This window comes from Typopeltis vanoorti, chromosome 13 (genome assembly GCF_054136105.1).
Source record: "Typopeltis vanoorti isolate ZY-2024b chromosome 13, IOZ_Tvanoo_1.0, whole genome shotgun sequence".
Lineage (NCBI taxonomy): Eukaryota > Metazoa > Arthropoda > Arachnida > Uropygi > Thelyphonidae > Typopeltis > Typopeltis vanoorti.
Window position 1 is genome coordinate 32,207,623 of NC_143561.1, and position 26,636 is coordinate 32,234,258.

Sequence of the window (26,636 nt, forward strand, 5' to 3'; positions counted from 1 at the left end):
TTTTTAGCTATTTGGCCAGTTGGAGGAGAAATGACTGTGGAAGAATGATATTGTGAGATAAAAATGGGAATAGAGTGACTGATGCAGATGACACAGTGGAATTGTTCAATGAACACTTTATTGGAGTATTTCATTCTGGAGGAGTCAGTTTTAATGTTAGAAGGGCAGGTTCGAGGTTTAGAGGTACAGGAGGAGAGTGTGTATTTCAAATATTGAGTATTCTGGATGTCAATAAAGCTGTGGGACTGGATGGTATTTCACCACGAGTTTTGATAGAATGTGCTAGGGAACTGACAGTGCCTTTGACCTGAGTTTTCAATGAAAGTCTGGCTGCGGGAAAGGTGCCCATGGAATGGAAGGAAGGTAAGATAGTGCCATTGCATAAAGGCAGTAGCAGACTGGAAGTGTCTAATTATAGGTTAGTTTGTGTGTCATCAGTAGTTGCTAAGATCTTGGAGAAAGTAGTGAAGGACCGTATAAAGCATTGGGCAGATGAGGGTAATGTTATCTGTGAGAGTCAACATGGATTTATGAAGGGCGCTCTTGTTTTAGCAATATGCTAGCATTTTATGATAAAGTTACAAGAGCATTAGATGAGGGAAAGGCATATACTGCCATTTTCTTAGACTTAGCGAAGGCATTTGACAGGGTGCCACATGATAAGCTGATATTTAAGTTGCAGCATATGGGTCTGGATGTCAGATTGGTAAACTGGATTCAGGATTGGCTGTCCAATAGGTATCAGAGAGTTGTATATGGTGGGGGCAGTTTCAAAGAGGCAGAGGGTTACAAGTGGGATTTCACAGGGCTCAGTACTGGGACCAGTATTGTTTAACCTTTATATCAATGACATTGTCACTGGATTGCAACGGGATATTCAGTTGTTTGCAGATGATGCGAAGCTGGGAAGGATTATTAGTAATAGTGCAGATGTGGCAGAACTGCAAGAGGATTTGAATAAGCTAGATTAGATGGGAAAATGAATTGGGGGGGGGTGTTGGTTTAATGCAGCAAAATGTATGGTCTTGAGGTTTGGGAAACATCAATGGGACACTGCATACTTTATGGGAGGGGTTATACTGGAGGAAGTAGAGGAGACAAGAGATCTAGGTTTGATGATTGAGAGAAACCTGAAATTTATGGGACATATTGCAAAGGTGGTGAAGGTAACACAGAGGATTGTTGCAATAATGAGAAGGACGCTGACCTGCAGAGATAAAACAGTTATCATTCTGTTGTATAAGACCCTGATCAGACCACTTGGACTATTGTTCTCAGATTTGGTCCCCAGGATTTGAAGGGGATAAATGAACTGTGGACAGGGTACAAAGGTGGATAACAAAGATGGTTTCATGACTGTACAATGTTAGTTATGAGGATCGGCTGAGGGAATGTGGACTGCAGAGTTTGGTAGATAGAAGAAGGAGAGCTGATATGATTGAGACTTTTAAGTTGTTGAGAGGTGGTTACAGGGTTGACACTGGGGAGTTCTTTCACCTGGTTGAACAGCGGGAAGGAGCGATGACAAGAGGCTATCTCTGGAAGTTACGAAAGGAAACTGTGAGCAAGAGGGTGAGGAGTGGTTTCTTTGCATGGAGGGTGGTTGAACCATGGAATGCACTGCCTGATGGAGTGGTGAGAGTGAGAACGGTCAATGAGGTTAAGGAGTGGTATGATAGACTTTGTGTTTCTTGAGGGGGGGGGGACCTCTCCTCGATGAGTCTTTTGACTCCATGGAGGCCTGAATAATAACAATAATAATAATTTAGTAAGTTTGTAACATGGTGAGTTATGTTATTTCCTCCCCATTTAATTAATTCTATGTGAATTAGGTCTTCACCAGGACATTTTCCATTTGCTTTAATATTTGTTTTTATTTCATCTGAAGTGAATGGGGAATGAATTCTATATGTGATGGAGAAGAGTTATTTATATTTAATTATTGAAGGATCACTATACAGTTCTTTTTAAAATTCTTCTAGCCTGCTCAGGATTTGTTCTTGGTTCCTTATCGTAGTTCCATTTTTATCTTTTATTGCAGTTATTTGACTTTTGTCAACTAATAAATGTTTTCTTAGTATTTTCATATTTTTATTGTTTGCAATTGTTTATTTTTATTATTCTAGGCTCTTATTTAATTTCTCATCTTTTTCCTTATTGTTTTGCATAGCTCTGCATATTCTATTTTAGAAATTAAGTTTTTCTTGTTTCATATATCATCTCTTTTTTAGTAGTTGTAAGGTTTCCTCTATAGATTTATGGTCTTTTTGTTGTTTGTTGCTTTTAAATTCATTGGCTGCTGAGATTATTACTTCCATTAGGTTTTTGCTTATTTTATTTATGTCTTCTTCTTCAAATATATTTATTAAGTCTAGTTTTTGATTGAGTTTGTCTTCATAATCCTTCTTCTTGTTTTCAATAGGTTTTAAGTCTTGATTTTTTTGTTGTTTAGCCATTTTATACTTTCCAATTTGGGGTTTATTTTAATTTTGGCTCTCACCAGTCGGTGGTCACTTCCTGTTTTTACTTGATTTAGTACTGAGGTATCTTGAACTATTTCTTTATTATTACACAGTATATAATCTATTTAATTTTTTATTTCTCCATTTGGACTTCTCCATGTCCATTTTCTTTTGAGGGCTCTTTCTTAAAAAATGTATTCATAAATTAAAGCTTGTTACTGATAGAGAATTCTTTAAGAGTCATTCCGAGCTGCTGCTTGTACCATATATGTATGGTCCTATTGTGTCTATTTGGAATGGGATGACCTACTTTGGCATCCCATTTTGATTGCTATTTCTTTTTTTGTCTAGAGCGTGTTGCAGTGCTAATATATATATATATATATACACACACACACCTTTTTGCTGAAAAAGCATTAGCAAGGTTATCTCCTCCTAATGCTTCTGCCTTGGTATCTCCACTTGGGCCTGGCTCCCACTGAAGAGACCTTAATAAAGGTCGAAACTAGTCTGGGTAGTGGCCCTTCCCTTAATGCATAACATTATACATATCCAAAAGGAGATGTGTTTTGCATTATGGGAGATACTGAGATAGGAGTGTTGGTAGCTTTCTCCACCTTTGCAAGGAGTCGCCCTGTGTTGTACCACCTTACCCCAGTCCTGAAGATACTTTCAGGCGCAAACTTTGTTTGCACACACTTGGATAAAGGATTAAACTAAATTTATTATATGGATGTGAAAGCTGGATTATTAAAAGGAAAAACAAACTAAATCGATTCATTTGAATTATGGGTATGGAGGAGACTATTAAGAATCCCATGAACTGGGATTCTTAATAGTAACATCTAGATTACTGCAAGAATCACCAATAAGAAGGTTTTAGAGAGTATAAAGACAGAATGCTCCTTGGAGGCGATGATCACTAAACAGAAGTTGATGTACTTTGGACATATTATGCGAGCTGATGAATCATTGGAAAAGACAGTTATGTTGAGGGAGATTGAAAGAATATGAAGAAAAGGAAGACCACAAAAGAGTTGGATGGACAACATAAAAGAACTTACCAATTTGAATTTACAATTGCTGAAAGAAAGGCAAAGAGGCTGAGTGAGATGGAGAGCCTTTGTTCACAAGATCACCAAGAGTCGAAAACGACTGAACAGCATATAACAATATACCAGACTGAGTGAACCGTACTCCAGGAAATTGGTGGTAGTAGTAGATAGAGAGTTGAAGTTTAGGAGACATATTGCTGAAGAAGCAAAGGCATCTCACTGAATGAGTTATGAAGGAGTTATCATTCCTCTTTATAAAATCTTGATACGACCACATCTAGATTACTGTGCTAAGGTCTGGTCAAGTGAGTTTCTTGAGGATAAGAAGGTAGTGTAGAGGATCCAGAGGCAAGTGACCAAGATGGTGAGTGGTCTGTGGAATGCTTCCTATAAGGATAGATTGAGAGCTTGTGGATTGCAAACGGTTGATAGACAAAAAAAAGGGGGGGGGAGGAATTATGATAGAAACAGGATTTTATAGGAATGATGCAGGGGAAATGTTTTGGCACTTGACTAGAGGGGAAAGAACAGGAGATCAGCCCTGGAGGCTGGGTAAGAGTGTGGTTAGCAAGGGCATGAGATTTTTTGCTTGGAGAGTGGTGAATGAATAGAATGGGTTGCAAGAATCAGTTATGAGTGCTTTAATAGTTTTAAGGAGAGATACAGTAAATATTATGTTGATAGTGTGGGTCTTCCACGATGAGTCTCAGGACTCCATAGAGGTGCCGTGCAATAATAATATGTTCAGTATTAAGATGATGCCAAATAATAAATAAAGAATGCAAAAATGTAGGACAGAAGAAGTTTTACATGTATACATCAAGCATTTAAAATATATTTAATCTATAAAATCGATGCTTTATGATTCCACATAGAAAGAATTTTTTTAAACAATGTGTTTTCTATTATTTATTGTTATTTTTCCTTTTATATTCTTTAATTACAATATAAAGCAGTCGGTTGTTAAGTCATATGACTATTAGTACCAATAACCCAAATTTGGTTCTTGTAATCCCTTATAATTTACAGTCAACTTCTAGATTCCCAAAGTATTATTATCATTATTGTACAGGCACATCATGAAGTTCAGACTCATTGTGGGAGACAAAACTTTCCACACAATTATACCTCTCCATGAACCCATTAACAGACAAAGTGTTCACAAATGACACTGGCATCCCATTTTATTAATCACAACTCTCCAAGCAAAAAATCTAGTCCTCACATCCCTACTAACCATGCCATTATGCAACTTCTAGGAAAAAACTTCTTGTTCTGCTCCCTCTAGCTAAATGTTGAAACATTTCCCCAGCATGAATCCTATAAAATTCTTTAAATAACTCAATATTTCTACCATATTCCCTCTTTTTGCCTACCAACCAACTTCTGCAAGCCACACATTCTCATAGGGTCAATTCGACACACCACTCATCATCTTGGTTGCTCACGCCTGAATCCTCCTCCACCACTTCCTCATTCCCAAAAAACTATGGTGACGCAGTAATCCAGATGTTGTCATATAAGGCCTTATAAAGAGGAATAACAACTTCCTTATCTCTACTTGTTAGTGTGTTCCTAAATAGCCAAGGAATCTTATGAGCTACCTTAATAACCTTAGCAACATGCAAATCTCAACTCTGTCTACACCAACCACCCCTAAATTCTTAGCTTAATCTATTTCCTGAAGTACAGTTCCATCAATGTGGTATACAGTTTGTAATTGATTTATATCCAAAATGCATAACTTTATGCTTCTCCACATTAAACTGACACTCTTTATCTTTTGTCTATACTGACAATCTATTTAAATCGTCCTGCAAGCTCTCCACATTGTATTGATTAACTATTACTCCATCTAATTTTGCATAATCAGCAAACAGCTGAATATTTCCTCAGATTATTTTCTATATCAATGCTATTAAAAAAAAAAAGAAATTCACAACAGTATTGATATAGAAAATAATCTGAAAAATAATGATATAGAAAAAAAAATAATTAAAAATAATTATTTTAAAAAATGAGAAGATGGAAGTAAAAGTTTCTTTTAATTTGAAAAAAGCAGATATCACTTTTTTTTTATATCTGAGGGAAAACCAAGCGGAATTAAAATGCTTTAAAAATAGGAAACTTAAAATTGCACACAAGCAAAAATTATACTTTACAGTAATTTTAACTTAGAAATAAACAATATTTAATAAACATTCAAAAATGTCTGAAATAAGCATTTAAGTGAGATCATCATCATCAAATTCCTGATATGTGCCCTCAGAAGGTGTACAGGATAATTATGATAGCACTCCATGAAAAAGTTACGCGATTACTAACTTCCGTTAGTAACAATTCAATTTTTCTCCAAATTTATCTGTCAAGATTCCAATATTACCAGTTCTTATATTTCTGTCTTTTAAGGTTCTCTTTACTGTATCAATCCATCTACATCTTGGTCTTCCTCTGGTTCTTTTCCTTACCAACCTGGCAAAGAACACTTGTTTTGCTAATATTTTTTCGCCCATTCTGTTTAAGTGACCATGCCACACGAGATTACCTCTTCTAACATATTCCTGAATGCTAACAATGGCAAGTTCTTTCCTAATATCCTCTTTTTTTTTTTTTTTTATGTGATACTGCCATTGATGCCATCTGTTCACTCCGCTAATCTTTCTCAGAACTCTCATATCAGAGGTTACCCAGTCTTTGATCAAGCACTTTATTTCTAAGATCCATAAATTGGTTTGAACACCATCTTATACACAGCTAATTTAGTGTTTTGACTAATTTCTTTTTATTCCATAAAATTTTAATCAGCTGACTTCCTACCATACCAGCTTTAGTAATTCTGTTGTTTATTTCCATATAAGGGAGATCAATGAGCATCTAAGTGAGATCAGTGTTTAACACAGTAGTTATGGATGATCTTGAACATCTGATCATTTGCCGGCCTGGGTAACTGAGAGCTTAGCATATTTGCCCATCAACCAACAGGTGACAAGTTCAAATTCTGCCATGGGCATTGTCTTTAGGTGAGAGATTAATTTCATCACTCAGTTTGAAACCACACCTCCATTTACCAGAAGTGGCTCAAAAAAAGTTCGATGTTTGGTCTCCAGAGCAGGTTTCCAAATTATATAAAAAATATTTTAAAAATTACAAAAATTAATGAAAACAGAAAAAATCCTCAGCCCAGCCACAGTATACTAATGTACTACAGGCGTAATTACAACCTTTTGTGGGTGGGAATCACATACAAAAATAAATAAAATAAAGGGCTGTCAGATGAATTACTGTAATGGAATAAAATGGAATACAATGTCATCAGCAAAACAATGGCTATTTGAGGTCTTTTATGAATAGGAAGGAAAGTATGGCCAAAAGTAGAGTAGCATACATGAGGAAATATCCTCCATGGCATATAGTAGTGAACAAGAAGAAAGGAAACTTGCGACCAAACTGAAAGATGTCAAACCATAAGGTGTTAGTTTGTTAAACTAGCCATTAAGTTTTAAAAGAGGTAAACCGTGAGTAGACATATCGGTACACAATAAATAATGGAAAAAACTCACGTAGAAAGATTATTTATTAGTATAATTTTTGCCTGTGTGTCACAGGCATCCTCAGTAGCTTTTTGGAATTGTCAGTTAGTGTTTAATTTTGAGCTTAATGTACTGAAGATGCCTGTGACACACAGGCGAAAATTATACTAATAAATAATCTTTCTACGTGAGTTTTTTTCCGTTATTTATTGTGTACCAATAAACTAGCCATTGTTCCATACCCAATCCAATGTCCTAGAAATGTTAAGAGCAAACACAAGTTGTTCAAAACATTTTCACAATTCATGTTCAAAGATGGATAATATTAACTAAGATTTGCTGGGGAACTGTAAATCCATACTGGTGAGGAAAGTATGGCCAAAAGTACAGTAGCATACATGAGGAAATATCCTCCATGGCATATAGTAGTGAACAAGAAGAAAGGAAACTTGCGACCAAACTGAAAGATGTCAAACCATAAGGTGTTAGTTTGTTAAACTAGCCACTGTTCCATACCCAATCCAATGTCCTAGAAATGCCAAGAGCAAACACAAGTTGTTCAAAACATTTTCACAGTTCAAAGATGGATAATATTAACTAAGATTTGCTGGGGAACTGTAAATCCATACTGGTGATCATTAATGACCTGGTGAGCCTTTGTGCAGCAAAGTTGATCATTGAAATCATTTCTATTATTTTTGAATAAACTGAGTTAATAGTGATGAGATCACATAGGCTTACTTTCTTGCTATAGTGTAGATGCTGGATGAACATGAAATATTTTAGTGATGATATGAGATGAGCATTAATTCTTAGACACTTCTAAGCACAACTGGAATGATACCCTCAGCACCAGAATATCCATTGTTATTCAAAAGACCAGAGACAGTAGGCAGTGATCTGATCTATGCATAGCAGAAGTTGATTTTCTTTGTTGTCTGCAGGAGTTGAAGGAGAAGAAGTATGCAAGAAAGCCAGCCTTGTTTGAGTGAAGTGATGGTAGTACCATCTGCAGATCCTGAAAAATTGTGTGCTGGCTCACTAGTCAGGTGTCAACTTGGGTCATCTACAAGTCAGAGGACACTGACTTGTAGAAGTAAGGAGATTCTTGTTCCATTGTATAAGGCTCTGATTAGGCCACACATGAACTACTGTGCACCGATTTCATCACCAGGTTTCAAAAGGACAAAGAGATGCAGGAAAGAGTCCAGAGGCAACTGACTAAGGTAGTTTCTAATATCTGGAATGTTGAATATGAGAAAGGTTGAGAAGATGCAATTAACAGAGTCTAGTGGATAGGAGGAAGAGGGGTGATATGATAGAGACCTACAAGTTAGTAACGGGGTTGTTATAGGATTAATGTTGGAGAGGTTTTACAGAAAACAGTGAGAGATCAAGGGAGAACCAGAATTCATCCTTGGAAGCTGCATAAGGAGGACATGAGCAGGGGAGTGAGAAACAAGTTTTTTGCATGCAGAGTGGTGAATGCCATGTCTGAAAGAGTAGTGTCTGCAGAGAATTTGAGTGTGTTTAAGACATGGGATGATGAGCTGTTGGTATGATAAAGGGACTTCCTAGGTGAGTCTTTGACTCAATGGGGTCTTAGGGTAATAATAATAATGATAATAATAATATCAGTGCTGTGTACATGTGTGTGTGTGTGTTGACAAACTACTTATACAGGGTGTTCGGGATAAATTTGACATATTTATAATTAATTATATTTTTCCGTAAGTTACATGTATTAACACACACTTCTCTTCATTTAAAAGTTTGGACCCTTCTTCATTCATATACAAGATGTCAGAAAGGATGGATAGCTGGAACCCACCTGAATCATGGAAGAGAATAACTTGTATCATGATGATTCGTGCCCGCCATCAAAATAAGGATATTACGACTGCTACCCAATGCTCCCTGAATACAGTAAAAACAATCAGGCATGAACTAGAGACTTGCAATGGTGACTACGAGGATGTAGCAAGAAGAAAGATCCCTAGCAGACGATCTGATTGCGTTCGTACAGCAGAATTCCTCGCAAATCTGCAGGAACAGGTGTTGAAGAACCCTGGCATTGGAATTCGGGCTTTGTTCGTGGAGTTGCTAACTAGTCAAGCCCTGGATAACAAGGGTAGCCAATGGTAGGCCGTATGTATGGCAGCAGGATTCGGCCCCTTGCCACACCTCTGGGAAAAGTCAAAAATGGTTGTCTGAAAATTTCTACGACTTCACCAGTCCAAATGTTTGGCCTCCAAACTCCCCAGACCTTAACCCCATGGATTATTTTGTATGGGGCGCAGTTGAAAAAGACACCAATCGCACTTCCAGTAATACAAAAGCCCAGTTAATGGATAAAATTAAAACAGTTTTTGCGGCCCTTCCCAGGGAGACTGTAGCATCAGCTTGTTCGAGGTTCCGAAGCAGAATTGAAGCTGTGATCGATGCTAATGGTGGTTATTTTGAGTAAATCTTGTTGATAGTATTGTAATTAACTCTGCCTGTAATGTTTTTTTGTCAATTCATTAAATTTAATAGATACAAAGAAGATTTTCTTTTTCCTTACGAAACTGTCAAATTTATCCCAAACACCCTGTATATTAGTGTGTTTATCACAGTTTATGAGACAAAGAAGAGCTCATACATTTTATCAGTGACACATGGGCCATTTACACAACATTTATAGTATGTCTTGAATGACATCTGCACCAATTATTGAAACATAACAATAATTGGTGCATATGCACCAGAAGAGGGAAAAGAAGAAAACAGTAATATATTTTATAAAAAATTACAGAATACCATAGATAAAACAAGCAAAACTGACTATTTACTGCTAGCAGGAGATTTAAATGCCAGAATAGGAAACAAAAAATATAAAACAAACATAGGTAAATTTAGCGAAGATACATGTAATCAAAATGGTCGCAGATTGCGCGATTTTGTCATTTATAATAATATGAGAATAATGAATTCAATGTTTAAACACAAGGAAATACATAAATATACTAGGACAGCCAGAAGATACAAATCAGTAATTGACTACGTTATCACAAATTTTAAATTAGCAGAGTTAATTTTAGACGTAAGAGCATATTGAGGCTTTGAATTAAACTCTGATCATTACATGGTATCAGCAAAAATTCGTTTTAAACTAAAGTGGGTAAAAACACATAGAATTGAAAATTCTTACCAGCCAAGCTACAAAATTTCTTCATTACAGGATCCTCAAGTTAGACAACAATATCAAAAATGCACAAACTTAAAAACAGAAACCACACATGAATCAAGTGACATAGAAGATGAATGGGAAAATTTGAAATAAATTCTCACAAAAGCAGCAACAGCAACCTTAGGAATAAAGCACAAATGGATTAGAAAAAGAGGACTACGAGATTGGAACAATGAAATAGAAAATATAATAAAAACCAAACTAAATTCCAAAACAATAGAAGCAGAAATAGAGTATAAAAGAAATAATGCAATTGCAAAACGAGAAGTAAGGAAAAAACATAGAGAAAGATGGAACAATTTCGTAACAGAACTAGAAAAGGATTTATTTAAGCCACAACCCAAAACTTATAAGGTAATAAAATACATGAATAAAGAAATAAAAGAAAAGATAAAAATACAAACAATAGATTTAGAAAAATGGGTGACCTATATCCAAAATCTCTGGACAGATGAGAACAATGAAATAAAATTTTATAAGACAAAGAATGACCTAATAGAAAATATCACAATGTCAGAACTGGAAAATATAATAAAGAAGATGAAAAATAGGAAAACACCAGGAGAAGACAATATAAATATAGAACTATACAAAAATGCAGGTGAAAAATTTAATGAAAGACTTCTGAAATTTTTTAATATGGTTTGGATGTCCGGAAAAACCCCTAACTCTTGGAAAAAAGCACTGGTTATCCTAATCTATAAAAAAGGAAATAAAGACAATTGCAATAATTATAGAGGAATTAGCCTGCTGAATACAGGATATAAAATATATGCAGGAATATTAAAAGAGAAACTAAGCAGCACTGTAGAAGACAAATTACTAGAAGAACAAAATGGTTTCCGAAAAGGCTGATCCTGCATAAAGTTTGGTTATTTAATTCTGTCCTCTGAAAACCTAGTCTATTGATGACTACGGCTGATTCTTATAAGCAGTTCCCTCTGCATTTAAAATTGTAAATTTCCACTTGTAATTAAATTCAGTTTTATTCAGTGCAATTGGAAGAATGCATCCTTTGATTAGAAAAGGCCTAACCACTCAAGTTCGTTTGTGAGAGGAGAAATCTTTATATAGAATTTTCCAGTTGAAGGCAAGTTAGCCAATTTCATACAGAGGTAGCAGGGTTTTTTATTCCCGGAAACTTGAGTTTTTCATCCCACATACAGACAAATTGGCCTTTAGGACATGTGCAATTCACAGACAAAAAATACTAATGGTGGTGGTGAGCACTAGATGGTGTTGGTGTAGATGATGGAGATGAAGAGTTGGAGTAGGTGCCCTCGCTCGATAAGTCTTTGGACTCCTTGGAGGTGTCATGAAATAATAATAATAAATTATTTTGTCAGCCTGGTTGGCCAAGTGGTTAGCAGATACACTAACCACTCAACCAAAGGTGTGCATGTTCGAATCCTGCCATGGGCATGGATGTTTGTGATTGTCTGTGAAAATACTAGTAGTAGTGGGCAGTAGATGGTGCAGTTCGCTGTAGTTGGTGGATTAAGTGGTGGAGATGGAGAATTTAGCGAGAGTAGGAGATGGAGAGAGAGCAGGTGCCATCCTCAATGAGTATTTAAACTCCTTGGAGGTTTCACATAATAATAATTATTATTATTATTCATGTTGATTAATAATTTGCCTCTAACAAATTATACATGAAAGTCATACCCCTAAATAAATCCTAAATAAAAATTTTCCAGGATTCTTTAACTAAATTGAATAACAGCTGTAAGAAATTTTACAAAAAAATTTACAATAAACAGACCAAAACTCTGAAAACAGGCAGTAATATGAAAACTTCAACTACATTCTCAATGGAAAACCTATAAGTAAAAGCTGAAGTAAAATACTTCAACTTTTACTTACAATTTTTAATGATGGCAAATTAAATATCAATATAGACAACAGAATAAATAAAGCTGGTATGATTGGGAGCAAACAGAATAAATTTATATGAAATAGAGAAAATTAGTGAAAATAATGAACTAGCTGTATACAGTGTTCAAGTCAGTTTTAAGTTATGGATCGGAGAGTAGGGTTAGAAATAAAACATATGAGAGTTCTGAGAAAAATTAGAATGAACAGATGGCATCAATGACATATCATATTAAAAATAAAGATATTATGAAGGAGCTTATAGCATTCAGGAATGTGTGAGCAGAGCAAATCTCAGATAGAATGATCACTTAAACAGAATGGGAGAGGACAAATTAAGCAAAATAGGTGTTTTGATTCCAAGATGGCAGGAAAAAGACCTAGAGGAAGACCAAGATCTAAGATGATTAATGCAGTTAGAAGTACTCTAGAAGAGAGAAATGTAAGATCTGGTAATAGTGTAGTACTGACCAGTGACAGAATAATTTGAAGGAAAACTGCTGACAGAACATCATTAATAATAAATGAAACTTAATTATATAGTAATGTCATAGTATCCTGTATACCCATTGAGGATACATATCTGGAAATTGATGATGATAAGAATAGCACATACAACTTTAAGTTATGATTGACTTAACACCAAACCATTCCCCTATATATCTGTCACTCCTAATTGGTATAAACAGCTTGTGTGTGTGTGTGTGTGTGTGTCATTTATTCCCTCTGTATCTTAAAATATGAAGAATCCTCATTATACTCTCATGATTTCTCATTTAATTGTTTGAAAAAAAATCTGGTCTGACAACCTTCTTGACATTAATACTGCTTATTCTTAATGACTTTTCTTAATCATTGTTTCATATATTTGTTTATATATCTTATTAAGGAAATTCTTCTACAAATCCCATATGCAGTTCTATTTCCCTATATAATGAATGACTAGTGCAAAGAGAGCCCCAACTCAAAATATTTATTTTTGGATATTTATTTATTTAAATAAATATCTCAAACATTTATTTATAAGAAGAGTATCAATCAATTTTGTTTTCTTTTTTTTATGCAGTTTTATTTTCTTCTCTCTTTTACTCAATCACTTACTCACCTGTTCTGCAAGGATAATAATAGAGGATGCTGGTGGAATATCTTCTTCAAGAAGATACCTCAAAGGAAGAATCAAAAGCCCACATATGAAGAAAACATAGAGCAGCAGAAATATAAAATCCAGTAATTCTAATAAAGAAAAAACATGTTTATTTAAACTATAAAATTTAAAATAGCAAAGACAAAAAATTCCAATAACAATATATTTTTTTAATCTGACAATAAAATAAACAAACTGCATCCAAATTTTTGCTAAAAAAAAAAAAAGAAGTGTAGACGTTATGTAGTAACCTTGTGCAAGAAAAATACAGATTTGGATGGATTATTTTTTCTGTGGGTTGCAAGTGTTGCAAAACCTTATATTTACTAAGTCCTACAAGCTGTCATTAAAATCTTACTGAATCATATATACAGTTGACCCTTGAAGAACATGGGTTTGTGTGGATCCACTTATACATGTTTTTTTTTATGAATAAATATATTGGAAAATTTTTTGTAGATTTCTGACAATGCAATTTGAAAAAACTTGCAGATGAACCATGTAGCTTAGAAATATTGAAAATATTAAGAAAAAGTTAGGTATGTTATGAATGCATAAAATATATGTAGATAGTCTATTTTATTATTATATTATATATAATGAAAAATATATAGAGTAATACCTTGATTAACGTCTAGGATGCATTCCTAGAAAACAAAGCACTAAACGGGATAATTTTAATTATTATTATTATTCAGGCCTCCATGGAGTCAAAAGACTCATCGTGGGAGGTCCTTTCTAAGAAACACAAAGTCTATCAAGACTCATCGAGGGGAGGTCCCCCCCCCCCTAAGAAACACAAAGTCCATCACACCACTCCTTGAACTCACTGACCGTTCTCGCTCTCACCACTCCATCAGGCAATGCATTCCATGGTTCAACCACCCTCCATGCAAAGAAACCACTCCTCACCCTCTTGCTCACAGTTTCCTTTCGTAACTTCCAGGGATGGCCCCTTGTCATGACTTCTTCCTGCTGTTCAACCAAACGAAAGAACTCCCCAGTGTCAACCCTGTAACCACATCTCAACAGTTTAAAAGTCTCAATCATATCAGCTCTCCTTCTTCTATCCACCAAACTCTGCAGTCCACATTCCCTCAGCCAATCCTCATAACTATCCTTGTACAGTCCTGAAACCATCTTTATTATCTGCCTTTGTACCCTTTCCACAGTAAATTTAACACCTTCAAATCCTGAGGACCAAATCTGAGAACAATAGTCCAAGTGTGGTTTGATCAGGGTCTTATACAACAGAATGATAACTGTTTTATCTCTGCAGGTCAGCGTCCTTCTCATTATTGCAACAATCCTCTGTGTTACCTTCACCACCTTTGCAATATGTCCCATAAATTTCAGGTTTCTATCAATCATCAACCCCAGATCTCGTCTCCCCTACTTCTTCCAGTATAACTCCTCCCATAGAGCATGCAGTGTCCAATCGATGTTTCCCAAACCTCAAGACCTTACATTTTGCTGCATTAAACCAATATCCCCCCCATTCATTTACCCATCTATCTAGCTTATTCAAATCCTCTTGCAGTTCTGCCACATCTGCACTATTACTAATAATCCTTCCCAGCTTCGCATCATCTGCAAACATCTGAATATCCTTTGCAATCCACTGACAATGTCATTGATATAAAGGTTAAACAATACTGGTCCCAGTACTGAGCCCTGTGGAACCCCACTTGCAACCCTCTGCTTCCTTGAAACTGCCCCACCAAACACAACTCTGTGATACCTATCAGGCAGCCAATCCTGAATCCAGTTGACCAATCTGACATCCAGACCCATGTGCTGCAATTTAAATATCAGCTTATCATGTGTCGTCCTGTCAAATGCCTTCGCTAAGTTTAAGAAAATTGCAGTATATGCCTTTTCCTCATCTAATAACTTTATCATAAAAGGCTAGCATATTGCTAAAACAAGAGTGCCCCTTCACAAATCCATGTTGACTCTCACAGATAACATTACCCTCATCTGCCCAATGCTGTATATGGTCCTTCACTACTTTCTCCAAGATCTTACTAACTACTGATAACACACAAACTGATCTATAATTAGACACTTCCAGTCTGCTATCACCTTTATGCAATGGCTCTATCTTACCTTCACTCTATTCCATGGGCACCTTTCCAGTAGCCAGACTTTCATTGAAAAGCCAGGTCAAGGGCACTGCCGGTTCCCTAGCACATTCTCTCAAAACTCATGGTGAAATACCATCCAGTCCCACAGCTTTACTGACATCCAGAGTACTCAGTATTTGAAACACACTCTCCTACTGCACCTCTTAACCTCAAACCTGCCATATCCCTCTAGCATTAAAACTGACTCCTCCAGGATGAAATACTCCAATAAAGTGTTCATTGAACAATTCCACTGTGTCCTCTGCATCAGTCACTCTATTCCCATTTTTATCTCACAATATCATTCTCCCACAGTCATTTCTCCTCCTACTGGCCACATATCTAAAAAATTCCCTAGGATTTTCTTTGGATATTAGGGCTAATCTCCTCTCATATTCCAGTTTCGTCTTCCTTACCATACTAGTCACTCTTCTGGCCTGTGTCTTATACTCTTCATGCATCTTCTCTTCACCTGTCTCCTTATATCTCTTCCACAGACTCTTTTTCGCATGTAATTCCTGTTCAATATTGTTTGTCATCCACTTTACTCCAAATTGTCGTTCACTCGTGGTATACACATAGTAAAGAGGGATAGGGGAACACGTGACCAAGAATAAACACGTTTTACTTTAATTTTAAGTTCTTTTTATATTAACTTCCCTTTCATGACTCTTGGTGTTTTGGAATGATACACAAGCAACAGTTTTAATTTGAAATCACCATTGGCATTACCATCTAGAAGAAGGGTTAAACTGTCTTTTGCATGCGATATAAATGTGTGCTTTGGCATTCTCTTCCAGAAAAGTCCCGTTTAATTAACATTAAAAACTAGTTTGAGAGGATAATTTCCTCTTTCAATTATGGCTCTTAAAGTTGATGGAAAGGCTGAAGCAGCTTTGCTGCTTCTCTGGTGATTTGAATGTTGTAGAGGTTGCTTCTTTTTTTTTAAATCAATCAGCTAGCTGCAAAGTTTTGGCTCATATCCTCTCTTTGTTTTTGAATATGATTAAAAATACTTCTGGCCTTTTCCATGATTATTGCATGACTTAATGACATGTTGCATTCAGTTTCATCATCAATCCAAATGGAAAGATGTTTCTTCATTTCCTCTAAAACATTGCTTCTGGGGTACCTTTGTTGCAGAAGCCATTGTGGTTGCTGAACATTTAATTTTGTCTTTTTTCTTTTGTCTTTTTTTTCATATAGTAGAAGTAGACAAAAAAAAAAATGGCTCCAATGTGAACTTGATGTTCACCTTTTTCAAATCGCTTCAGCACCTGCATTTTAATGTCAAGCGAAACTTTTTCATATCAGTTTTGTTTTGTTTTAACCTTTCAATGATTGGTTTAGGTTCAGGAATAATTATATTATATACAAATCAAGGGAAATGCAGCGATAAATTGAATCAGCGCAAATTTAGTGCTTTTTTTAGGCTTCGAGTAGAACCGTGTTATATCAAATCATGGAATGTTTAGTGCTTTTTTTGGGTTAAAAATCTGTGTTATAGCGAATCAATGTTAACTGGGGTAGCATTAAGGGTCTTACTGTATTATAAAAAGTTATAATTTATTAACACTTATGCACGCAAACACTTACAGACCGTACATTTGGACTTGACCATTTGCAATCAAGGAAATGTAAACAAACGTAAAGATGAAGTGTTAAATCATAACTGCATAAAATCAACTGTTATTAATTAGTTTAATTAATTAGCATAAAATAAAATTTCATAGCGATTCATTCATTAGTGCATAGGCTAGGCTACCATGAAGCAATCGTATCGATTGCACTAGGTTACCATAAAGCAATCATATTGCTGCTTCTTCATTATCAATTCATGAATTGTTATACCTAAAAAATAAATATGAATTTCTTTTTCACATTATCTTTTCATTTTTGATGTCTAGTTTTAGTAATACGTATAACATCTACAGTGTTTTGTATCGTATAAGATAATATTGATGTAGGTACTGACAGACATGTTATTCATTTTGTAAACAGACATCGTAAACTTACGGTACCGATAAGTAAAGTAAAGTAAAGTAAAGTGAAGTAAGTGAAGTACAGTACAGTACAGTATTAGATAATCATCAGCAGTCAATTGGCATATTTGTAATCAGTATCCAATCTTAAGTGGAATACTACCAAGGTGAGGCTAAAATCCAGATAAATGACATCATAGCCATTAATTGGTCTATTTCACTTTTGACTTCATCCTTAAAACTAAGCAGATTTGATATATCATCATCATCAAATTCCTGCCATGTACCCTCAAGGGGTGTACAGGATATGATAGTACTACATGAAAAAAATTACATCATTATTAATTTCCTATCTACAATTTTCCTCCAAATCAGTCTGTTACTTGTCAAGACTCCAACATTATCAGATCTTATATTTCTATCGTCTAAAGCACTTTGTACCGTATCAATCCACCTATATCTTGGTCTTCCTCTGGGTCGTTTTGCTGCCAACCTGGCAGAGAACACTTGTTTTGCTAATCTTTCCTTGCCCATTCTGTTTAAGTGACCATACCACCTGAGATTAGCTCTGCTAATGCAAAAAACATCACCTACTACATACGTCATACTGATGATCCTCAAAATCAGTGCCTGGATTATTATCTGCAACCCATTTCACTCCTACAATTTTTATTGAAGGCTCAAATTCTCTTCTGAAAATTAAAAAAAAATTTTTTTTTTTAGACATGACCAAACCCAACAAAAATAACATCTGAAGTTCCAAATTTATTACGAATAGAGCAATATGAAACTACCTCTGCTAAATGCTAGACACCCTCTTGGCTTAAAAACGATTCCCAATTTCACAAATGCACCATTCACACCCATGACCTCTATAAATGAAATATAACTCTTAATCAATAGACTCCATAGCAGAGCCTATCCTTCTACTTAATCTTCAATAACAATCAATTCCAAAAAAAAAAACAATCAACAATACACCAGCCAACCATCTCACACAACCATTTTTCCATATATAATAAATCCACATCCTCAACATATTCTGAATTAATAAAAGGTCACAGATGCCAAGGATGTGTGACTTGTCTATATGCATCCTCAAGAATTGCAATTTCCAGACTTCCTTCCAGATTTCCAGAACAAACACCAGTCTTATCATATACAAAACTGAGTCAAATGAATTTACACCATCCAATTCATCTTTTTCATATCATTAAACACCTATGTGACTGTGGCCTCAATATATTTCATCTCTATCTTTCTCTCTCTCTTCAATTTCAAAAAAGTGGAAATCACTCCAAGTTATCTATTATGTACTATCATCATTATAATCAATTTCTTGATGTGTACCCTCAAGAGGTGTTCAAGTTACTATAACAGAACTACATGATTAAGTTTACATTATTATTAATATCTAATCAACAATTTTCCTCTAAATTAGACTTACTTGTGAGTGTGCCAATATTGTCATATCTAACATTTCGTTCTTCTAAGGCATTTCTGACTGAATCAATCCACCTAGACCATCTTCTTCTGGGTCTCTTTCCTGCCATCTTGGCATCAAACTTATTTTTCTAACCTTTTCTTACTCATTCTATTTAAGTGGCCATACCACCTTAGATCAGTACTTAGATTAGAATTGACACGTTCTTGAATGTTAACAATGTCAAATTCCTTTCTAATATCTTCATGTTTAATATGATTCTGCCATTAGTGCCATTGGTTCACTCTCTTAATTTTTCTCAAAATCCTCTTATCTGTGGTCTCTAGTCTTTGATCAAGTGCTTTATTTCTAACCCAACTCTCAGATCCATAACTTAAAACTAGTTTGAACATGGTCTTGTATACTGCTAGTTTGGTGATTTGGCTAATTTCTCTCTTATGCCATATAATTTTATTCAGCTGGCTTCCACCATACCAGCTTTGCTTATTCCTTGTCCATTTCCTGATTTAACTTGCCATCTTCATTAAAAATTGTGCCTAGATAGCTGAAATATTTTACTTGTTCTATAGGATCTCAATTCAGAATGCAGCTGAAGTTATCTATGTTGATATTCAGGTTGTCGGCCTGGTTGGCCGAGTGATTAGTGTATCTGCTGTCCAGCTGAGGGTTTGAATTCTGCAGTGGGCATGGATGTTTGTGATTATTATTATTATTATTTGTGACACCTCCAAGGAGGCTGAGGACTCATCGTGGGAGGACACCTACTATTATACAACTGATGTCTGTTAAAATACTAGTAATGGTGGTTGGCAGTATATGGCATTGGTGTAGATGATGCAGTTCTCTGTAGTTGGTGGATTGAGTACTGGAGACAGAGAGTTGTAGAGTAGGTGCCCTAGCTTGATGAGTCCTTGGACTCGCTGGAGGTGTCATGTGATAATAATAATAATATTTTCATACTTGTAACTAGATGTGTTTAGGAGTCCAACATCATCTGCATAAAGCAAAGAAATAAATCTGACATGTCCAATTCTAATATCAGACCTAATGCCACATTCTTTCATAACGTGATCCATATAGATAATGTGCATCTGTGTCATCCCTGATTTTACATCAAACTTTCCTGTATTTCCTTCATTTCTAACTATGATTCACAACTTAATATAGACTGTGTATATTGTTCTGTATAATGTTCCATTTACCACATATAATTGTAGTGTTTTGAATTTTGGGCAATGTGCTATGGGCACATTGCCCAAAGGTTTTCTTTGGGCAATGTGCCCATAGCAATGTGCCGGTCTTATGCCTTTTCCAGATCTACAAAACTTAAGTACAGATCTTTGTCATTCCCATGATTTCTCAACTATTTGTCATACAGTGAAAATCTGATCTTGACAACCTCTATTTGGCCTGGACCTGGCCTGCTCTTCTACATGTTTCTCTTCTACAATCCCTCTCAACTTCAAGTATGCTTGCAAAAATCTTATCTGGAACTTAGTAGAGAAATAATAATAATAATAATAATAATAATAATAATAATAATTATTATTATTATTATTATTATTATTCAGGCCAAACCAGAAACCAAAAGAAAAGACAGAGGATTTAAGCAACATAGTGCAATTGATCAGCAGCAAAATTGGCATTCAAGTTGCAACCACAGACATCGCTTCTATTAACCGAGGCCCACAAAAAAACAAAGAGAGACTGCCACAAATCATCACTCATTTTACCAGCAGAAGTCTGAGAGACTCCATTCTTGCAGCAAGCAAGAAAAAAAAGGCTGACAACATCGATCCTGACAAGAAACTCCCAACACCAATCTATATATCTGAACACTAGACTCCATAACTTTAAAAATCTTTTATACCAAGCAACGAAGATAAAAACAGAGAAAAACTACAAGTTCTTGTGGACTAAGGATTCACAGATATTTATGAGAAAGAATGAAAACACTCAAGTTTATATAATTGCAAGAGAATCCAACCTACACAGCCTACCAATATAAAACACTAACTCTTCACATCCTTAAGAACAAGATTAGAAATCACTTAAAAACTATATAATGAAGATGTCAAATATAGGCGAACATGTCCAGTCAGACAATATAAACTTCAAGGTCTTTGACTCTGAAGAAATGGTCAGACAACATTTCAACCAATACTGACTTCACTATCATACACACAAACATAAGTATAAAAAAAAAAAAACTGGCTTACATTGATAACACTGCTCAACTACACCTTGACAAACATAGTTGCACTAATACTGACCGAAGTTGCAATAAACGACACAGAAATTTATGCATACAACATTAATAATTACTAAACCTACAACTTATGTAGACCAAACAAAAGAGGAGGTGGCATCGTGGCATTTATCAAAGAAAAATATAATGTGACTGATAAACAAACTCATTTTGAATATGCGGAAACACTAATTTTGGAAATCACAAACAGCAACAAACATAGTATCAAATACACAATAAACATAATATACAGATCCCAGATAACAATCCATTCAGCTTTCTGCATGAGTTAAAAGCATGGCTAAGCAGCATCGAGCCCCGTACAACACATAGGCTCATCCTAATAGGAGACATTAATACAAATACTCTTGACCACGCTTCTTCAACCACTAACACATACCTTGATATACTAAGTCAGTACAACATAAACCCTACCATTAACTCCCAAACAAGAGAAGAAATACTCAACAATTCACTAATGCAATCATGTAAAAAATACAGACTGGAATTGCCTACTTAAAATAAATGATCCTGTAACATTATATGAGAATTTCCAACTAAAGTTCACAGAAATATACAAAAATGCAACAAAGCCTACCCAAACAAGGCGACAAACAGAGACAATAATCCATGGATAAAGTGACATACTAAATAGTATTACTGTAAAAGAAAATCTATGGAAAAAACTAAAAAAGTCACCCAGTAACACACATTTACAAACATTATACAAAAACAAAAGAATGAACTAACAACAAAAATTCATAAGGCAAAAAGACACTACTACTTCCAAAAATTCATGGAATATAATGACAACAGGAAGCAAACATGGGCTACACTTAATGAATTAGTAACTTGAAAAAATGAATCTTCAGCACAAGATTTTATTGCAAAAAGTTTTGGTCAGGATACAAACCAAGAAGAACTAGCAGACTCATTTAACTATACCTTCACAAACAATATCACACAACTCAAAAAAGACAATCTACCAACAATCAACAAAAAACTACTGACACAAAGTCAACAATACACAATGTAATTTCCACCTGTAACAAAACAGGAACTGAAAGAAGCACTCTTACAGCTAAAACCAAACACCACTCCAGGAATAGACAATAAGACTCACAGACCTTTTAACACACTTTGAACAAATAAATCCAATACTTTTTTGTGACTCGTGAACATAATATTCGACACTGGCATTATTTCACAACAACTTAAAACTGCAATGATTACGCCAATTTACAAACATGGTAAAAGAAACGATACTCAGAACTACATATCAATAGCTACCCTACTGGTCATTTCAAAAATTCTAGAAAAAATAACACATATCAGACTACAGAACTATTTACAGAAGTACAACATCATCTCACAAAACCAACACGGCTTTCAGAAAACAAAAGGCACCATCACTTTATTAGACCAAAGCATTTGATACACTTGAAAATGACATACTACTCATGAAACTATACTCAATAGGTATAAGAGGAACACTGCATACTGGCTCAGGAAGTCTCTCTCAAACAGAACAAAAGTAACAAAAATAGGCACATGTCACAGCCAGGGTATACAAATAAAACACAGTGTCCCTAAAGGCACCATATTATCACGCAATCTATTCGACATATACATTAACGATGTTCATAACCTGGCTATAAGAAGTCAAATATTTCAGTACGCAGATGACACTGCACCACTAGCAATCCACACAGACATCAACACGGCTCTCTGCAAAGCACAAGACCTAAATGAAATCACAACATCTACTTCTTCTTCTTCTCTCTTCCATCATCTATGTGGATGATGATGAGGCCGAATGAACTCTTTCCACTTCTGTCTGTCCCGGAAGAGTCTGAACAATTCTGTCCAGTTTGGTGTCGCTTGTTGTGATTTGGTTTTCAGGTCCTCTTTTATTTTGTCTATCCATCTAATTCTGGGCCGTCCTTTGGATCTTTTACCTTCCATCGTTATTCAGGACTTTAGATGGTAGTCTTTCTGTTCCCATTCTGGTCACATGGCCAAACCAACACAGTCGTCTTTCTTGGATTTTGTCTATTATTGTTATTTCTTGTTTTAGTCGTTTCCTTATGTCTTCATATCTTAGTCGATCCAGCAGAGATACTCCAAGTAATCTTCTTAGCCAACCCATTTCAGTAACTAATAATTTTTTCTTTTCAGCCTTTTTGAGATTCCAGCATTCACTTCCATAGAGGAGTATTGGGAGGACCATTGTTTCATAGATTCTTACTTTTGTTACTTGCTTGATGTCTCTTGACTTCCATATTTTATTAAGTCCTCCAAAAGTTTGGGATGCTTGACTGATTCGTCTTTATATCTTTTATAATTTCACCATTGTACTCAATAACTCCTCCAAGGTTGGTGAAGTTTTCTACCTGCTCTAGATTCTTACTATCAATTTCAATTTTCAGATTGGAATAGACAATAAGACTTCTTTTTCCTGTTTGCATAATTTTTATTTTGTCTATATTTATTTTTAATCCAGATTTTATACACTCCTCCTTTATTTTATCAGAAATTCACTGTAGATTTTCTTCTGTGCTTGCAAGTAATGCAATGTCGTCTGCAAATTTTAAATTTGTCACATTTTTCCCATATATTTTGATTCTGGAGTCTTCATTGTTTAAGGCCTTATTGGTTCTTCTTCCAGTGTAAGATTGAACAGGTCTGGTGACAGATTACATCCCTGTCTTACTCCGCTCTCTGTGTGGAACCAGAGAGTTTGTTGGGAATTCCAAATTCTTCCATAGTTCTCTTCTATGGATTGAATCAAATGTCTGAACGAAAGTCTATGAAATTTATGTAGCAATTTTGGTTGTACTCTAGTGTCTTTTCTATTAGCTGTCTTAAGGTGAATAGTTGATCAATTGTGCTTTGCCCTGGTCTGAAACCGCTTGTTCTTCTCCTAGTGCCAGTTCTATATATGGCTTAATTTGTTTTTGGAGTGCTTTTGTAAAAACCTTACTTTGAATACTTAGGAGGCTAATGCCTCTGTAATTATTGCATTCTGTTTTATCTCCTTTTTTTGTATATAGGAGTTATGACTGATTTGGTCCAATCAGTAGGCACAGCTTCGTTTTTTCAAATAATGGTTTTAATGTTCCAAAAGTTGTTCCTTTCCTGCTTTTAAGAATTCTGCATGTATTTGATGAATGCCAGGTGCTTTCCTAGTTTTGAGTTTTTCTATGCTGTGTGCTATTATTTCTTTGGTAAAGATATTTGTTTCCTCTTCCATTTTAGTGGCTGGAATCATAATATCCTGGGAGCTGTTTTTATTATATAAATCTTTGAAGTATTCTTCCCAACTGGCCATTATTTTTGTTTTACTTTCAATTAGTTGTCCCTCTTTGTTTTTGATCATTATAATTTTTGTTGTCCATGTCTTACTAATTTGGTCTATTTGTTTATATAATCCATGAAGGTTATTTTCTTTTGATAACTTTTCTGCCATTTTGCATTTTTCTTCTAACCAGTTATTCTTGTCTCTTTTAACTAGTTTCCTAATTTCTCTGGTTAATCTATTATATTCATTTCTGTTATAGTTCTGTTTTAGTTTCATGCTTTTCCTTTGATCGCTTAACCTTTTTATTTCATTCGAGATCCAATCCTTTTTACTTTCTCTTTCTGTGTAACCTATTTGTTTTTCTGCCAAATTTAATATTATTTCCTTTAATTTGCACCAATGTTCTTTGATGTTTATATTCTATTTGGTAGTTCCTTCAGGTTTTTATCTAGTTTTAGTTGATATTTTCTTAGAATATTGTTGTCTTGTAGTTTTTTTTTTTCACATTCAGTCTCCTTTTGACTCTAAAAGTGCTTATAGATTTTAACTTTATTCTTAGGTTTGCTAATACTACCTTATGGTTTGATCCACAATCTGCAGAGACGGATCTGCAGTTTAGGATATTGGATTTCCATCTTTGGTTTACAATAATATAATCTATCATATTCTTGATTTGTCTGTCTGGTGATATCCATGTCCATTTTCTTTGGGGTTTTGGATGTTTAAAGAAAGTGTTGGTTATTGTTAGTCTATTATTTGAGCAGAAGTTCAGCAATCTTTTGCCATGTTCATTGCTTTCTCCATACCCGAACTTTCTGATTACTGTTGGCCAGGTATCCCAGTCTTTGCCTACTTTTGCGTTTAAGTCCCCCATTACAATTAGCAGATCTCGACTTGATGTCTGCTGTACTGCTTTTTTGCAAATCTATATAGAACTCCTGTAACACATGCAAAATACCTTGGTCTCTATATAGATTGCCACCTTAAATGGACAAAACATATAGAATACCTACATACCAAACTCTGCATCATTGCAGCAAAACTCTTCCAAGTAAAAGACATTATTCTATCTAACATAAAAAAACTCCTATATCACAGTATAGTTGATGATGAGTTGCGAATCCCTACTCAGATACAGTATAAGAGTCTATGCAAACACATCAAACAGCCACCTAACAAAATTAAAAATATTACATAGGAAAATTGTGTCAACAGTGATTTGGACACCTTATACACAACAGCCAATATCCAACCAGTACATTACAATACACAGAATCCTGAGCATTAAAAATCTGAAACACTACATAATATTACTAAGGAATTACTTCAACATCATCTATCGAAACAACAGAGACACATATCGTATACACGACCACAACAACTCTCTACATCCCTACACCCTTCAACAACTCATACGGTTCTTTTGTGAGATTACATCAGATACTCATGCTACTCAACAACCTACCAAGAAATTTAACACATAGATAACTACAGAATATTAAAAAACGAACTCTGGAAAATATACCAACAAAGTTAATATACCATCCTTTCATGTTTACACGGTGATCAGAATACGTTTTGGAAAATTATGGAGATAACTACCGTGTTGGAGTAAAACTTTAGTTTAATATAAACCAAAATACACACTCGACGTTTTGACCTTCATATCAAGGTCATCATCTGGAGCATGCAGAATATATATACAGACAAACAAGCTGCACTACAATCTACATGGTTTGCTAAAGTTACTGACCAACTGTTACAACAATTATTGACCTGACCTCTGGTGGAAAAAAAAAAGTTATACATATAAATTTCAACCAACTGGTATGGGATAGTTTCCAATAAAAGCTGAAAATTGCTTAAAGTCCTAAAGTATATTAGATATTTTTTTATAATATATATATATATATATACAGGGTGTTCGGGATAAATTTGACAGTTTCGTAAGGAAAAAGAAAATCTTCTTTGTATCTATTAAATTTAATGAATTGACAAAAAAACATTACAGGCAGAGTTAATTACAATACTATCAACAAGATTTACTCAAAATAACCACCATTAGCATCGATCACAGCTTCAATTCTGCTTCGGAACCTCGAACAAGCTGATGCTACAGTCTCCCTGGGAAGCGCCGCAAAAACTGTTTTAATTTTATCCATTAACTGGGCTTTTGTATTACTGGAAGTGCGATTGGTGTCTTTTTCAACTGCGCCCCATACAAAATAATCCATGGGGTTAAG

General features: G+C 35.1%; 1 protein-coding gene across 1 annotated transcript in view; it reads right to left on the reverse strand.

Annotated features, from left to right (window-relative positions):
- Positions 1 to 26,636, reverse strand: part of LOC150100034 (sterol O-acyltransferase 1-like) — a 296,476-nt gene that overhangs the window by 158,333 nt on the left and 111,507 nt on the right. The window contains exon 7 of the mRNA XM_090402947.1: positions 13,254 to 13,381. Within this exon, the coding sequence (XP_090259073.1) occupies positions 13,254 to 13,381 (128 nt within the window). The remainder of the gene's footprint in view (positions 1 to 13,253; positions 13,382 to 26,636) is intronic.